This window comes from Atractosteus spatula, chromosome 21 (assembly GCF_055471065.1).
Source record: "Atractosteus spatula isolate fAtrSpa1 chromosome 21, fAtrSpa1.hap1, whole genome shotgun sequence".
Lineage (NCBI taxonomy): Eukaryota > Metazoa > Chordata > Actinopteri > Semionotiformes > Lepisosteidae > Atractosteus > Atractosteus spatula.
Window position 1 is genome coordinate 10890859 of NC_142726.1, and position 18097 is coordinate 10908955.

An 18097-nucleotide genomic window follows, 5' to 3' on the forward strand; every position below is an offset into this window, starting at 1 on the left:
AACCATGCTGACTGAAAGGAACCAATATTGTTTTTCATCAGTCTAAGAACCCGTCACTAATGTACACAGGGTTTTTAATCCCTAAAGTATTTTTTTTTTGTTTTTGCAAGTTAAAACGTATCAGCATCAGAAGGGCAAGTCAAGAGCTTCATTCAGCTGTGATAAATGAAGACTGAGGTTAGAAGTTATGCAGCAGAATAAAATCTATAACTGTTGAACAGACACACATGGGGACATAGCCATAGTAAGAATCCAAGATTTTATTCAATCATATTAGATCATGAAATAATACTGGGTTGTAGTGCAAACACCTTATTAATTTAAACAAAAGGTGTAAAAAAAGATACACGTCCAGGGTGTATCTTGCCTTGCATAGGGGGATAGGCTCTGACTCCCCTGCAGCCGTGTGCTGGATAAAGAAAATGGATGGACGAATAAAACTACCCTTTACAATGAAAATTCACTATCCTTATGCTAGGAAATTTGCAGGCTATAAAAGGGTTAAAGTTAATTAAGCCTTATAACAAGTGGCTCTGTTTAATAGTATATTTAATACACAGTACCCTGTGAATCAAAGACAGAAGTATTTAGTCAGCTTTATAAAACTGCCAGGACTTTTTACAGTTCTGGAAGCAATAAATTGCCATTTTTGCTTTGCCTCTGTTGTATGTTGTCTTATTATGATAATGAATGGCAATGGCATGTTCCAGCTGGCACTGCTACAGTACTGTACCAAACTGCTGTGTTGAAAATATTCATTCTTTCACAGGAAATCTTGGAAAAACAATTAAAATACAGATTTTGATTTATTTATTTTTAATCTGGTATGCAATGAGAATCATTTTATTTGTGGTAATGGTGTTTCTGTAAAATTTATAATGGCTTTTCATGGTTAAAGCCAAGCAAGTTTTCAAGTATGTTGATAGAGAATCAACAAGATTTTACATGCTACAGAAAGAAAAGTTTGGCTAATTTATAAAGGGAATTTGAGGCTCAAGGGTACTGTTTTTTGTCACTTGATAGAGCATTAAGGGAACAAATGTATACAACTAGATAATTGTATGTTTACTTTAAATACCTTAAATAATAAACTCAGCATATAATACTTAAATTATCTGTTCCATTCCCTGTAAAAGAGCATATGATAAAGACATGCATGACTACTACAGATAATTATTTTCTAATGAAGAAAGATACAGTACTTGTATACTGTATCTATGCCAGTGCTTTATCTAGTATAGGAATTAGATCACAACTACAAAGTCTCAGTAGCTAATGTATTTAATTATACATCACAAGCATATATAAGCCATAAGTACATATTAAAAACAAGGTTTTAAAGTTAGCAATTTTTTAGAATGGTAAACATGTACATCAATGAAAGGTCAAAGTAACTAATACTAAACCTTGTCCTGGAGCACTAACCAACTATACTGTATGAGTTACTGTACCATGCAAACACTTTCTTGAAACACACTGTATAATAGTTGGAGGTTATGAAACAAAAACAGATAGGAAACTACCAGGTAGAACATTTAACCAATAACAATTATTTATATTGTTGATCAGTGACAAAGAAACTCCAAATGGTAAACATCATTTATTGTTTATAACTATTGGCCTACTCTGGGACTTCATTTAAAGCCACAAAAAATTGTGTCCAATTTTTCACACTCCATTAGTCACTAAGTTTACTAAGTTTACGTAATCTGCCTAGTTTTTCAGCAAGCATTTCATTTATTTGTTTTTTAAAGTCATCAGTGAAATTCTTCACACTTACAAATTCACCGACTTGTAGATGATAAAGTAAACAGACAAAAGAGTCAAGGAAAATTACGGGTAAACAGGTTGTTGTGAAAACATGTTCTGCGATGGCTGCCTCCCACCAGAGATGTCTTTCCTCACATCTGACAGTATTAATTTTAATGCAATGTCTCAAATGAAATTAGAATTGCCTGATCAATATTAATGAAAATCAAGTAACAGTAGTGCTGTAAATCAAGTAATACTGTACGTCTTAAAGCACTTCAGAATGACCCCATGACAAAACTTCAAGAAACTAATGTTACAGTACATTTAAACAATGATGGCAGAAATCTGATGTAAAGTCTCACAGGGACCATTAGCAATAGCTCCTTCTTAAGGAGACTTTTTAAGGATAATCAAAATTACAGACATTTTAAGAGGAAGCTCTTAAAAATAACATAAAACTACTTCACTGAGATTTAGACAATAGCAAAACCTGACTGTTTATATGTATGCGTCAGATTAATGGATATAGCTAGATGAATTGTTTCAATGCATTATGATAAATTATTCATATACTTTATAAGAATCTTAGATATTTCCCAAGCACACCAATTTAGATATAAAAATGCTCATATTAAAAAGCTTTACAAATTTAGCAAATCAGTGCTTTACATTCTCTGTGCAGTTTAATAAGTTTAATAAGTGTTATTTTATCACATTGTCACAGTAAAGATCTGAAGTAAAACTTAACACTTCTAAGTACAAAACTATACGGTATATGATATAATGGTGTAACTAGAACACACCTTTCTTTACTGGAAATTTGGATTTACTGGATTTGAACAATGTTTTCTTTCTTCTCATTTTCAGTACTTAAATAATTTTGGTTCGAAAGATTAAAAAGGTGAGATATTATTGCATTTCTTTATTGCATCTCAATCTGGTACCTTATACTAATAGGTTTCTGTTAACTTTACTATTGACATACTTTGTAATTATAAAGATCAATAATAGAGAATACTTCCTTTTATGACAATAAATATGTCTCACTATGACTGTGGTTCCTTATTATTACCATAATCTAATTACAGAGGAGAGATTATTCCTGTCATTTAATGACTAAGGCACTTTTATAGTCCACAAATGAATCCAGCGTTGTTCTATATGCATTGCAATACCTGGGGCTGGTGTCCACATTTTTCACATTCTTGTAATCTTCCTGTTTAATTTTCTTTCATGTGGTTTAATTTCTATAGCTAGTCATCTGTTTTTGAAAATTGAAAATTAATATATGTTGGTAGGGTATTTTACCTTAATCAAAACGTCACTTGACTAAGTTCTTACATTTATCTGTTTTCTATTGTTTTTGAAACCTCCTTACTTATCCTATTTCATTTTTTTAACAATTCTTTTATTTATTTAACACCCCAACCTCATGGGAAACACAGAAGCAATTACAGAACAAAATAAACGTACACATCTTTCAGAGATACACAATGTACAATATAGTGTTTTAGCCAAAAACAAAGCAAAAAGAAAGAACAAGGAAAAACGGAGGAGAAAAATACTTGGACATGAAATATCACATCATCTGAGCTACTTTATTAATAGCAGTGTCCCAAGTTACCAATGTAGTAATGGAGACTGAGTGTAGCCAATTTGTCGACCTTTCTAAAAGCAGAATATCGTGTAAATATCTTAAGAAAACACAAGAAAAAAAACAGCAGGCTCTTTTACATGCTCTTTTTACTATCCAACTCCTTAGAATAGCCTTCTTCACTGCAGTCATCCCTGATATAAAACTCAGCTGTCGGGAATTGTTGGAGAGTCACTGCACATCGAAGAGTCACAGAACTTCTGGGGTTGGGGAACAATACAGTAGTTCCTAATGTGTAGCTTAATACAGAACCTACTGTACATATTTCCAAAACACATGACATACACCCATGTGTATATACTGTAAGTCTCCATTACTCCAGAATTACAGAGCTGACAGGTAGCATCTGTCGATAACCTCATCAAAATTCTCCTCAGTGAAGTAGCAGAGGACCGGTAAATAAACCTAACTGGCTAACATGGTATGTCTTTTGATAACATTACCCCAGTCTGGTGTATGGCTGCAGGTAATCAACTGTCCATTCCAAACTGATAACTCAGGGAGGGGCATAATTTTGTGAGAAATAAATATATTTTGTATTGCTAAAACAAATCCCATTTTGACACAGGTATTGTTAAACAGATCTATTATTCGATGAAAGAGAAGGGTAATTCCAAGGGAAATCAGGATGAGATTAATTATTTTAAAACATTAAAAAATTTTTTTTCAGTTTTGCTCAGAAATTGTTTAGCTCCAAAGCTAGTGTTTATGAGACCTTTATGCTACCTATTAACAGGAGCAAAATCATCCAGAATGCACTCAAGCTGAGACACAGAAAAGAGAGACACTACATTGTTAGCTATACAAGCTCATATTCTTGATAACCCTAAAACAATTAACTCAGACCTCATTAGCATCTTCCTGTGGTGGCACGGCATGATACTGTAAGTCCAAACATTTCTTACGATATAGTAATCACAGACATTAAGCAACATCCTGAAGGAGCTAACAGTACAACCAAGCCTGCTGTTAACACATTACTCTGTTCCTGAGCACAATTATCACACATGTATTCTATTTGTATCACAGACATACCAAACTTTACTGTAAAATATCTCACAACGGTTCACAGCAGTTAACAGATGTAGGTGCTTTTGTTTGTTAATCATAGGAAATCGATTCCATCTGTGGTGATGTGGCTCTTTTGGATGTTTCAGAAGCCAGGGTATTAGAACAAAACTAAGAAAAAAGGTTTTCCGGACCTAACCCAATAAATATCTTAGTAAGCCTATTTTATTTTGGTATCTACTGTAAGTAATCAATTAAGATTGTTTAGATTAAACTAGTGAAGATTGTTTTGTATCTAACACCACTAATGTGCTCTATAGCATGACGTATCTTTTAGCATTTTTCCCACCCAGCCAGCCTAGAATTAGCAAATGTTTATGTACATCACAGCTCACAGCAACAACTCAAGTACTGTGAGGGATAAACGAGGAAAGGCAGACAGGCCTCTCAAACCTTTCATAACCCAACAGCAAAAATCCAACAGTCGTTCAAGACAAGAGTAAAACACATGGATTGGAAAAGTGCTAGAGTACTACCCATCCATAAAAAGAACTGCATATCTGAAGCAAGCATAAACCATTAAGTCTTGTTTGCAAGTTTCTGATCATAACTAAGCTACAGTAGAAGGTCATTTGTATAGAAATAATGTTCTAGGAGACAGTCAACATTAGAAGGTAATACAGAAGGTTATAGAGGGTAAATCTTAACTAACATGTTAATAGACAAAGAGGAAATGATATGGTGTATTTAGATTTTCAGAAGACTTTTAATAGAGTTTCCCATAAAGGATTAATTCTGAATTCTCTTCTGTAGACACTTGGCAGATAATGTGACTGCAGAAATGGATAAAATTGGTTAATAGAAAACAGAATAAGATAAGGGAAGAATGCATGCTCTGATTGGGTTGATGTAATTTCGAAGAGTACTAAAGTGATGTGTATTAGGAATACAGCTTTTGGTATAGTTTACAGACTATAGTTACCTGAAAAAAGAAGGATTACTAAACACTGTAGAAGCAGCAAATGAAATTCCAAAAGACTTACAATAGAATTCAGGACTCAATAAACGACTGGCCTGTAGCTCTTAATGTGGACCAGTGCAGTGCATTACATTAAGGTAACAAAAATATAAACTACAGTTATAAAATGGGAAAAACTCAGTGTGAAGGGGCTGAGTATAAAAAAGACTTGTTGTATGTTGGTGTTTATGTTGGAACATTATTTACAGCTTGTAAACAATGTGGGGATGTAATAAAAATAAGAATGTTTGGATATACAGTTAATGTATAGAATTTTCTGTATGTCTATATACAATTTATATTTACAGAGAATTTAAAAGATGTTAGTTTACAATAGTAAGTAAGACCTCATTTTAGATTCCTGAATACAGTTTAAAAAAATACTGCAGCTCTGTATTCAGTCCAGAGAAAGAGCAACCAATATAGCACACATTCGACATTAAAGATTCGTCCTCCTCTGAAAGGCTAAAAGAGCAAACAAGAACAATAAGCACCCCATGGCATGATGCAGCCACCACTAGGCTTTGCAGTAGGGTAAAAATGCTTTGCATTTACATCAAAAAGTTTACTTTTTGTATTGTGTGACCACAAAATTGCCTGCCAGATGTCTTCAGTATCATTTCATTGCTATTTCAATAATGACATCTTTGTTGCCACTTGCCCACATAGGCCAGCTTTCGAAGTAGCAGTTGTCTTCACAGTAGCATCGCTAATGTACTTCCAGTTTGCCATTAATGATGATCAGTGATTTGGAAATTTTCTTGTATAAATTGGCTTCCTCTTTCTGTCTCCTGATTTGTGGCATTCAACCATACTCTACCACTTCATCCCTGACTTATTTCAAAAGCTCTTCATCTTCATGGTTAATTTAACATATCACTGTGTGAGTTGTGGCTTGAAATTCAATATCTGAGAGAACTTACAGAGACAGATGCATTTACTCTGACCAAAAGTTAAACTACTTCGAATATATCGAGAAAGCAATGATTACACATATTTTGTGAGTTCTGTCAAACTCATCTTTTGCTTCTGAACTGATTAATGGCCACAGCAAAGGGGTTAAATATGTACAGTGTGTGAGAATCATCTTATTGCCTTAAAAACTCAATTACATATTCTCAGCAATTGTAAGCTTTATTGGTTTTGGGTGGACTGCAGAAATTCTAACTATAAAGTGCTTTTGTCTAGAGTCGTAATAAGATATTCAGACAGCATTAAAAATATGGATTCTTTTAATAGCATACAAAGTGTTGACATTTAAAGTTATTTCTCAAAATAAAATTTTAGTACATCCATCCAATTTCAATTAGTTTCTTCTAATTCTGGGTCATGGGGGAACCAGAGCCTATCTCAGCAAGCAACAGGCACAAGTCAGGGTAAACCCTGGATATGATGCCAGTCTACTGCAGGCAACATGGAGACACAAATACATACACACTCACACCTAAGACCAATTTTCCAAGAAGCCAATTAACCTACCAGTATGTTTTTGGACTGTGGGAGGAAACCGATAGCACCCAGAGGAAACCTGCACAACCACATGGGCAACATAAAAAACATACACAAACAGTAACCAGGCCTGGAATTAAACCCAAGGGCCCAGCACTGTAAGGCAGTGATGCTAACCCCTATACCACCATGTCACCTATTTTAGTACATATATTTAAAATTGTTTCAAAATTGAATTATTTTGGCTTTTTTGTTATGTTTTCATTTTACCGTCAAAGCATAGATGTTCTGTGTCAATGAGAAACTCTTTGAAAGATTGTTACAGACTGAGAGACTCCAAAACAGATAAATGCAAGGCCAAATCCCACAGCAAAATACAGAGGTTTAAACAAGTCAACATTTAAAGTAAGGTATTAGGTAATTCAGCGTGCTTTCTGAACTCAAAGACACCGCTCGTACCCTTTAGACAGCTATTTCTTGATAGTCTTACTTTGCATTTGATGCACCCTTTAGTTATCTCGTTAAAAGTACACTATAATAGTCTCATAGATTAGAAGGTAATGTTTCAAATTATCTGTTGCATGAAAGGAATTTTTCCCTCCTAAAACTCTTAGTCACTTACAGCAATCAGGCCGCCACTAAGCATTATTCAACTCTCCAAAATAATAGGATATACAGTAGTACCATTAGTCATCTAGAGTAAATTTAGCTATATATTAAAATTAGAGATCCACATATCTACTGATGTTTGTATAGAAACCCATATAAATGATACAGACCTTCTGTCTGAAGATGTGCTTGTGTTGATTTCATATTTATAGAATAATTCATAATTACAATAATTTGCAGCTTATAAATCCCCTGTTCATCACCCCTGCTCATCACCTTCTAAAACTGTTATTCTAGTTTGAAATCCTAACTTCTGGCATCAGTACAAATCGAAAAATTGCTCTGCTAAACTGAATGGGAATTTTGTGTTCTTTCTCCTTTCACGAACAAGGTACATTAACACTGCTGTTAACTATCCACCTATCAATTTTTAACTGCTTCTTCCAAATTAGGGTTGCGTAGGAGCCAGGGCCTATCTTGGCAAGCAATGGAGACAAGGCATGGTACACTCTGACTTGGATGGGACACCAGACATGCACATACTCACACCAGGGCCAATTTTCCCTGAAGCCAATTAACCTACCACTATGTTTTTGGACTGTGGGAGAAAACCGGAGCACCTGGAGAAAAACTACACAAACACAGTGGGAACATAGAAGGTGATTCTAAAAATAGAAGATTACAGAAATAACCGAGCAGGATAAGTAATAATTAAAATCAATAATTGTAAATGCCAAAAATATACAAGCAGCTGGTATAATTAGAGGTACATCAGATCTTTGTTCTCTTACACAGCTTTGGAAAAAAGAGTAATATATCAGGCACACTGGGATAAACAAATATTTTTTAATAATAACAGCAACACACCCTAAACAAAACATCATAAAACACACAACATACAAATTAACCTGTTTACAAATGAGGTGTCGCAGAGGCCTACTTTATGTCCTGACCAACCAGAAAAACCCCTGACTGCTTCCAAGTTTGCAAGGATCCTTTATAACACCCACAGGCCAAAAAGAGTTAAACCTGCCTTCTAAACCAAACAGAATACAACCTACAGCTAAATCTCTCTATAAATCAGAATTCTACAAAGTGAATGAGAAAGCTATCTCCTTATTCTTAAAAGAGAGGCTATTTTTAACATAGGGATTCCTTATACAGGAAATCAGTTTCTTATCCAAGTACTTGAATAAGAATCCTGACACTGTCTCTTTTCTGTCCTTGTGTCTTTCTGTCCATCCTCTCTCCTCCGTCTTCCTCATTTTTCCCCATCGTCTATCCTGTGTTGCTGGACAGTTGATAACTCTTAATGTTTTACCAAAAACTTAATTAACCAAGGTAAACCTGTGAAGCTTCCTCAAACTGCAAATATTGACACCAGCTAGATCTTGACCACCCCATCTTTACTATCTGACTAGTGATAGAGACATAGTTGTATTCTGAAATAATGTGAATTACTACTATTGCACACAGAGACCACTCAACTAATTGTGTCACATTTGTTAAGATAATTTTGGGCACATAATTTAGGTGTGCCACAGGAAAGGGATTGAATAATTAAGTAATCATGATTTTTTCCCTTTTTCTTTCATATGATCTTTAATTGGTTTTTTCCCTTGAATTTGCGGAGTAAGGTATCTATATAACAATTATTAATTGTTATGTTAATATATTAATGACTAAAAGCCTTAAAGCCACAAAATGTGATTATTGTGCAAGGGTTTAAATACTTTTGCAAGGCATTGTATTTTTTGCAGATGAAAGAAGACTCAATATTTCTAAATGTTTTTTTTCTTTCTGCTTCTTCATGGATCTAATTTCTATTTGTTCCTCTGTAGTCTGTGTGCCGATGCAGCTGCTCAATCAAACATCTACTGTACTGTTGATGTGGTGCAATGTTTCTTTTCTACTCAAAATATTCTAAGTACAGTATAAATGTGGGCTGTGAACAATTGTTCATTAGCTGCCTTGAGTCCATAAAATATCACTACTACATATAATATATATTATATATAAAATATAAACTACTGTATGCAGCTACTTTTAAGACATCCGTGTATGCCATTATATTCCAGTTTAGCAAGTGTGTTTCCTCTTTGAAGGTCATAGTTATTATAAAGCTCTAAATCATGTCTACATTTAAATGTAGTTTTCATGTGACCACAGAAGAACTTATAATGGCAAGAACTTTCTTTGGTTTTGTCACAATCCACACTGTCAGTTAGCATGATAAAATGTAGAACCATAACTTTTCCAAACTGTAAAAGGAATTTGCCATCTTTCAACCAGGACTTTTTATATGTCTCAACTTAAAAGACTGAAACAACATAGTATAAAACACAGATACTGTATCCACTCAATCAATGTTAAGTCTAGGATCATCTGTGCTTTAGCAGGATTAAAAGAACATGTTCATGATCATAAATCAAGAGAACTCTGCTACCTGGATTAGGTTTAACAAAATGTCAGAAAACCACTTTGTTTTGGTGAGATCTATGTAATAGTATTTCTGTTATCTGACTGGGTTAGGTCTAGCTCCAATTTTATCTATTTTAATTATTTTAGTATCCACTGACTTTTATGATCAAAACCGTTAAATTATGTTTCTACAAACAATATCATAGGCATCTTATAAGCTGTGGAAAATCAGTCTACTTCTGTAGTGACATTTCCAGACTTGTTCAGGTCAGGTTTAAAATTTAATGCCTGTAAGAACCATTTGTCAATATGATAGAGGGGGAATGTGAGTGGGCAGAGGAAACTAGTATCAAAGAATGACAGGAGGATGAAGGAAAGATGTAGCATTGCAAGAGTAGCATTTACTGATGAAATACAGGACACCTGCTGAGAAAAACATTAAGTAGTGACAGGGTACATCTAGTTCAGCTGCTGTTTTGTGATTGAGGTACAAAGACTACTGCTCTATGACCTGATTACTTTGTCAGAGACAGCTGACCATTTCTTTCTCAGTTGCTGCTCTAGACTTCTATGGTATGAGTCATTCCATGTGTCAGTTTCCATGAACATAAGGTAAGAAAGATACCAGTTAGCCTTGGCTGGCAGAAAGTATTTTATAAAACACCTTTTTATACCGCACAGGTCAGTGGCATTTACACGTCAATCCTAGAGTTCTAAGTGCCTCTCTTTATGATTTATGTGGTACAATTGGTTGGCATTAAAAGGACTATGAGGTGTGGTGCACTCTGACAGCAGGAGGGAAAAACACTGTTGAGGGAGGAAGTGACAGCAGGCGGCAGCATCAGGAAATGGTACCTTTTCCAACACTCTAAACACTCCCAAAATGATCAACACAACATTGTGGAGGATAATGGAAAATATCTGTTATCTCCATAATGTAGTGGTCATTATACAATTTAAATTGTAAATAAAATTCTGTACATAAAAACGTATTTATTTTTTATTTTTGATGTTTATTACTTACTTTGACTTTTTTAGTCTTTACTTTGGGCTCTTTGTATCCCTGTTACCACAAACTGTTGGGAATTGCCCTTAGCATTCATCCATAATTTATACTGTAACTGATCGGACTCCATATGTGCCGTGTATTACAAACAGAAAGAATGGAAGTACAGTATATTCTAAAAGTCATAGAAAGGAATTCTGTTTCCTATTAACCGACCATTCAGACAAGTATACAGTAGATATCTCAAAACCTACAGTCCTGTTTGGGCTTTCAGCTGATTTTTAGAAAAACTGAATTGAGCACCAGCAGGAATTTGTACAGTATCTGTATTCTGGTTTGTCCTGCAATGCAGGTGGTCACTATGAGCTTAAGCCTTGAAGCTCTGCAGCTGTGAAGTTGTATTAAAGCAGGAAACCAAAGTAGTTGGGCACAGGCTCTGGCCACACCACTGTATGTTTAACTGTATGGCCACAAGAAGAGTATTACTACAGTAGATTATAGGTTGGCAACTTACTCTCCAGGGCTGGTCATTGGCAAAGAGAAAGAGTACAACTTTAAGTTTAATCCTGAAAAAAGGCTACAGGAGTTAACTAGACATTGAAAGTTACACCTTATTTAGCCAATGAAGGGATTTTTTTCATTTTTTGAATAGACATACTATTTTTTACCAATACCATTTGACATTATTGTGCACTTTGTAATAACAATTAAAAGCTCCACTTGTGTTTTTTCTTGAATTGTGAGGTGACCTACACTCTGCCCTTGATGTGAACAATACTGTACATATATTTTTATGAATGGCAGAAAACTAACGGGAAAAATAACTGAGCTTATTCTGTTTTAGCTTTTCTCCCAAACCCAAGTTAAAGGTGGCGTGTCAGAATCATACACAAACAGGCTACCCAAGTTGTTCAATAAGGCAATGAGTGTTAACGTTTTTTCCAATAGGAAGTTCTGCAAGATACCACTGGTCTTTAAGAAAGTATATTAGTACCACCCACCACACATGAATTTCTTAGGGCCTTAATCATAGAATCATTTTGTCAAAGAGCAGAAATATTATGAAACCAGCAACAGCTTACAGCTTATACAGTGAATTGTACATTCTTGTTTAGATTTTGGCAATAATCAAATACATTTTGCTTTATATTCCTATATTAAAGGATTTACTATCCAAAATGTCCTTATAGCAGATGTTTTCAGAAGAGAAAAACATTTACATGCCCAGGACTGAAAAGTGCATGTCTTGACAACAGGTTGTCCATCATCTACCCTGCTAAATAGGAAACTGCAACTGTTTCAGGAGAGAATTCCAGACTTCACATTAGTAACATCAACAAACAAATCCCAAGAGCTGAATAAACACATCTTGCTTGGGCAGCTGAAAGCCAAATGTTCACTGGCAGAAAAGGTTTAAGTGACACACCTCAGCCTTCTGCTCATAGAGAGGCAATCACAAACTCTAACCTGAGAAACACAGCACCAAAATGCAATCATCCAAGACTGATTTTAGATCAGGGGGTTAAATACTTTATAAAATTAATACACATGTGTCTTTAAAACACAACATTAGATAATGTACAACTACTTCAAAGCAAGTGAAAGAGAAAATTATCGACCACAATAATGAAATATGAGCAATTGCATTAAGAAAAAGATGCAAGGTACTTGAAAGAACGTCACCACCTTAAACCTGTGATGTCAAATCAGCTGTGCTCAAAATTGTAATGTCTCAACAACATGCATGCAAAGTAAAACTATCACTTTTTAATTAGAAATGGACCAATTTACAGCACTGGATGTTAGCTGATAACTAGAAATTTACTTTGATAGTTATATGAAATAAAGCAGTTGTTTGGCTTGGAAAATCTGAACAAAAGTCATTTTGGGGCCAGCCTTGTTCCGGATTTCAAAGAATACCATATGCAGATATCAGAAAATTGGTGTTGCCTAAAATCTAAATGTAATTTTGCCATGTGAGCATTTTAAAGTCTTTATCCATTAACCATATGTCATAACAATTATGACATTACAAGTGGCTGTTCTTTACATAATTTCCACTTCTGGAACCATGTAAATCTCATGACATTTTCATTTTCCCTAATTTTAAATGTGATGCTAACTTCTAATTCAAATGTCTATTACAGTATATGCCTAAATACATATCTGAGCAAAATAGGAAATTTCTTAAACATCATAAAATGGACTTCTAAGAAATCCGTGCATTTCTTTTTTAGTATGAAATAAGATAAGAAAGAAATTGGAGAGATTTTCTTACAATAAAGTATAATCAATGTAAAAGGGTTTCAACAAACTAAGCCCTTTTAACCACAATTACCTTCAAACTATATTATCATTAGTGGCTACACTGAGACTGTTTCTGCCTTATCCATTAATTGAGCAATTGATCTGAGACTTTCCAATTTATCACTGAATTTTAAAAAATAATCTTAAGTGATCTGTTATTTGCGCACTTTTAATGTACACTCAGATTATAAAAGGCTAAAAAATAACATTAAGGTAGGGTCAGCAATGTTTTCCATTACTATTGTACAGGAAATTACTTCTACATAATGATCTGTGTCAAGGCCATAAGCAGGGAAACAGCAGATTTAGTGCTACTGGTGTCTTAAAGTGATGCCACTACAAAATCTGTGTCTTTACCCTTCAAGTTACTTGAAGAGAGAAATTTGCATAGTGTTCAACACTGAGATCTCACTTTAAAAGATACTGTACTTATATTTTGACATTGTGATACTAGAACAAACCTAATATTAATGAGATTGTATCATTTGACATCAGATTTGTGAATGAAACAGCATGGGGTGTTGAACAGCTCAGGGTGGTGCATGGCCATATTTGGTTCTCATAGAAGAATGGGTTGCTATTTTAATGAGGACCCTCATGTAAATCAATCTATATAACTAATGCTTATATAAAAGAGAGAAGATAGGACATAAAGTGGTCGGAGTAGGGGCAGAAAATTCACTTGTGCCTCTTCAACAAATGGGCTCAGCAGAGAGAAGAATTTAAAAGACATGGCTATGACTTTGTGCTGCTGAGCATAAACTAGCTGAGGGCTTGGGAAAGGTCATGGGCATGTTTATCATGACTGGACATGCTGGTCCACGCTTAGGAATCTCATAAAGGGTAATCAAACCGTTCAATGTTTAACAATACTGTGTAACCCAGTAGGTTATCTAATGAGATAATTAATGAGGTAAAAACTGGTGTCTCATTCTGTGAACCAGAATCTTTTGTTTTTAAACAAAATGAAAAGGTAAAATCATTGCAACCAACTAGCAATTCAAATATACCACCCAGTGACCCTCTAACATCCTAAAGTTGTGACCTAGAGGTAATCCAGTTTCCATGCTGATTTATTCGAGATCAAGCTTTTTAAGAAGGCTCCTAATACTGATTAATGGCAGATTGACTGTGATCTTAAGCTAACGGATTTCAATACTTAACTGAACAAGCCCCTTGTGACCCCCCCCACCAACTACAAAACTGTTGAACAAACTACAAGACGGCCTGTTCATACTCTTTTAAATTTGCAAAACTAACACAGAAATTCAGCAACATCAGATAGGTGTTTCGTCTGTCCTAATTTTCAAACAGATAAGACTTTAGAATGTCCACTAACATAGGGAAACACAAATTACCACCCATTTAGGTCTAGTCATGAATTGTCAAATTCCCTCCATTTATTATACCTCTGGTTCTGTATAATGGATTAAAGAGCTCTTGAGATATTCTTCAATTCTATGTGTGAATGGTATAAACCAAACTCTGACAATAGCTTCAAAGCATATCCTAGGAGCGCTGCTGCCATCAACAAAAAAGTGCTTTTAATTAAAAATTAACATTTGTGAAGAACAAATGGACAATTATCTTCAAGTGTCCAAGTAACTGCATAGGCTCATAAGCCCCCATTTGCATTTAATCCAAAGCTTCTTGTGAATAAAGATGCCAAGTGGGGATAAACAGGCCAGGGTAGGGCAGTGTTTACTTTTATTTTCTCCTGTTTCACTCACTGTAAGTGACATTGGGCGAGATTCTTGAGCGAGATTGAGTGTGTGTACATTCAACATACAGCAGACAACTGAATGGCCAAGTCCTCTAGGTCATCCAAAAAAAAAAATAGATCAAAGAGCTCTTCCAGTCTATTCAAATGCAATTGCTTCCCAATCACATTGTGGTGTTCTGTAGTTTTAAAGAATGGGTCACTGCTGTTTTATTGTGAAGAAGCTACCACTAATGAAAGGGACAATAAAAAGATTAGTGCTGCCAACCATGCAGGAGAAACATCACTTTTGGTTTAATTGCAGTGAACAAGGCAGATAGGGAAGCAGGACAAACAGCAGACAAAAGAAGAGGGTGCAAAGAAGGAGATAGAGGCTATTCGCAAGGTATGCTTCATCACAGTATAATGTACAAGGTGGGCATATGACTTGTGTGACTCGAACTTTAACCACAGCTTCAGAAATATTTACAAAGAGCTGTGTATCCTGTTTCTACTCATGCATCTTAGTTTCACAGATTTGGGATTTTTTTTTTGGTAGAACACTGACTTAGGACGCTATATCCTGGAAGCCCCTAATTTCACATATCACACAGCGGTGTCAAGCATTTCACAGATGGCAGCACAGATTTCAAAAGGGGACAAAAACACATGTATGACCGGGTACAGGCTTTAGCGTTCTTGCACAAAAATTAAAACCAAGGAGTACTACAAGAAATAAAAAAACGGTGTATCATCAAATAAACAGGGTGGCTGAGGATTTTGCCTACCATGGAAGTCTTCCATTTATGGAAGAGTGAGAACAACAAAGAGACATTGTAGCCAGGAAATTTTGTTATAAAAATATTTAAGGTAACTATAATTCGGCATCAAAGGTTAGCTCTCCTAAAACACAAGCAGAGAACGTTTTGGAAAACTAAGGACTGGAAGCTTCAAAAGGATAATACTGTTTTAATAAGAGTGCTGGTGGTTGAGTGGGAGTGATTGAATGCACATGTGGTACCTTAAAACACACTCTCTTGTAGAGCTTCGTATTGGCTTCAGTATAACTCTTATTTCTAAAGAAACGTAAGTGTCATCATGGCCGAAGACATCACCAACCACAACCAGCTAAGAGAAAACTTACCAGGCCTGTACACGTTGATATGGCTGCTGAAGAAGCACTGTGATTCCTGATAAATCCCTGATAAAAACAATTGCTGAAAGTAGGCTCTTGTAGTGTAGTGCCTTCTTTGCTGACTGTCTGTACTGTGAAGCCATCTGCTAACACATTGGAGGGTCTTAAGTCTAAGTGCACCTCTGTTCCAAATGCTGACAGCTTGTAGTGTACCGAGTCCTTCTCAGACTGCAAAGATCTCCTCTTTCTGCTGTTCTCCAAAATATCGTGAGAGATGTACCGTCCCATGGAGTCTACTTCTATAGGTGTCACAAAAACATAATCTGAAATGAAATATACAGTATATGCAGAACTTCATTACCTAATAATTCAAATTACACTAATAGTGTAAAAGTTTAGTATTTGCTATTTTCCGTTTGTGTAGGTCCCCTATCATATAAGTATTGACACAGTATTACATGGGGTTCATTATATATTGAATCTTTCAAAACTTACATGACAGACGATCAGTCGATAAAAACAGAAAAATGAAAAGCCATGCGAAATAAAGCATGTTATATACGGTTTATCTGTCTCATTATTAATAAAGTACTACTAGTAGTTTCAGTTGTATTCTATACTTAAGCAACTTTAATCGAATCGATTTTCGTAGCAAGTCAGTAAGTACAGTATTCGTTGGGGACGAGGTTTTCAATATTAAGCCTTTAACTCATAAATTAAGTCCAGTTTAAAAAAATATTTAAATTATACCAGCATAATTAATATTCCAAACCTCTTTGATTACACACGCCCTCTTACTTCATCATTGCAAATCCAGAAGAGGAATAGCTAAGTGCAAAGTTAAAACCTGAACTCTCACTTGTTCCGTCACTGATAAATCAAACTGTCAGCTGGTTCGCTAAACCTGATTTGCAGCGGGCGCCAGCTACTGCTTTTACAGGGAATCCCTTCAGTCGATGCGTTTGACCACCGCAGACACAGGATTGAGGGTCAGTGCCATATGCTCCGTATCACCTGGTGAAATAGTGTCTTATAACTACACACTTAAGTTAATTATTATTAAGTAATACATAATATTTTCACATTTTGTTTTCAATATTGTCAAATGCCTTGGGGATAAACCTTAGGGATTGTTTCCCTGTCGGTAGCGGAGTTATCGGTATTTTCTAAATTGTTTAATAATTTTGTTTTTATTATGCATTTTTACAATAGTAGCTTAAAGTTTTTTTTTTTAAAAATATCCTCTTGTAATACAATACGCTAGCTACATCCCTGCCTGCACCCTCGTGCTGCTGAAAACGTTTAGCAATAAAATAAGCAAAAGTACTAACCATGATCCAGTCCACTGCTCTCACTGCTTAAAGCTGCTGTTTCAGAAGAGACAGAAAAGGAGCAACAAATCTGCAATATCTGCAAAACAGCACACAGGGATTTGTGAAGACACGACATTTCACTCATTTCCAAATATTATTTGAAAAACAAAGATATGTAAATCTACGAAATGACAAAAAAAAGAATAAAAGACACAGAAATAAAGATCTAAAATGAATTGGTCACCTGCCTTCATAACATTCCCAAACCACAGGGTTGACAAAAACTTCACTGAACTGCAGCTTACTATTGGAATATGCAAAGTCCATATCAACAGGAAAAGGCAATCCATTTTTGTCATGCATGCACGTCTTCTGTTACCTTCGCCTTGAAAAATGCAAAAATAACCCTCGACAGCGCTGAAAGCAAAATCTGGACATTTTACTTGTTTTGCCTTTGCTTGTTTCTTACTTGAAGACGTTTGAATCCATTGGATTTAATTGCAAGAAAAGTGCTGTGTTACACACTGCTGCATCAGGTAGCAGGGCTACTGAGCTGCAGTTTGCTCTGCTACTACTGAAAAGTGACAGTCGGCTCGTGCTCATGCTGTTCAGCAGCAGTAACCCTCTCTGAAGGACCAATCAGCGCCAACCATTCCCGGAGAGGTGTACTGGAAATTCATTAAATGCAACCCTCAGCGGAAACATCATGAATTTCCTGATGAAAAC

The 18097-nt window shown here is 35.4% G+C and overlaps 1 protein-coding gene across 1 annotated transcript in view; it reads right to left on the minus strand.

The window, feature by feature from the left end:
• adamts18 (ADAM metallopeptidase with thrombospondin type 1 motif, 18) overlaps window positions 1-17731 on the minus strand; it is a 51454-nt gene extending 33723 nt beyond the window's left edge. Inside the window, exons 1-3 of the mRNA XM_088938894.1 lie at window positions 17620-17731; window positions 17390-17468; window positions 16068-16381 (exon numbers count right to left, since the gene is read on the minus strand). Of these exons, the coding sequence (XP_088795020.1) occupies window positions 16068-16381; window positions 17390-17468; window positions 17620-17730 (504 nt within the window). The 5' untranslated portion in view covers window position 17731. The remainder of the gene's footprint in view (window positions 1-16067; window positions 16382-17389; window positions 17469-17619) is intronic.
• Between the last annotated feature and the right edge of the window lie 366 nt (window positions 17732-18097).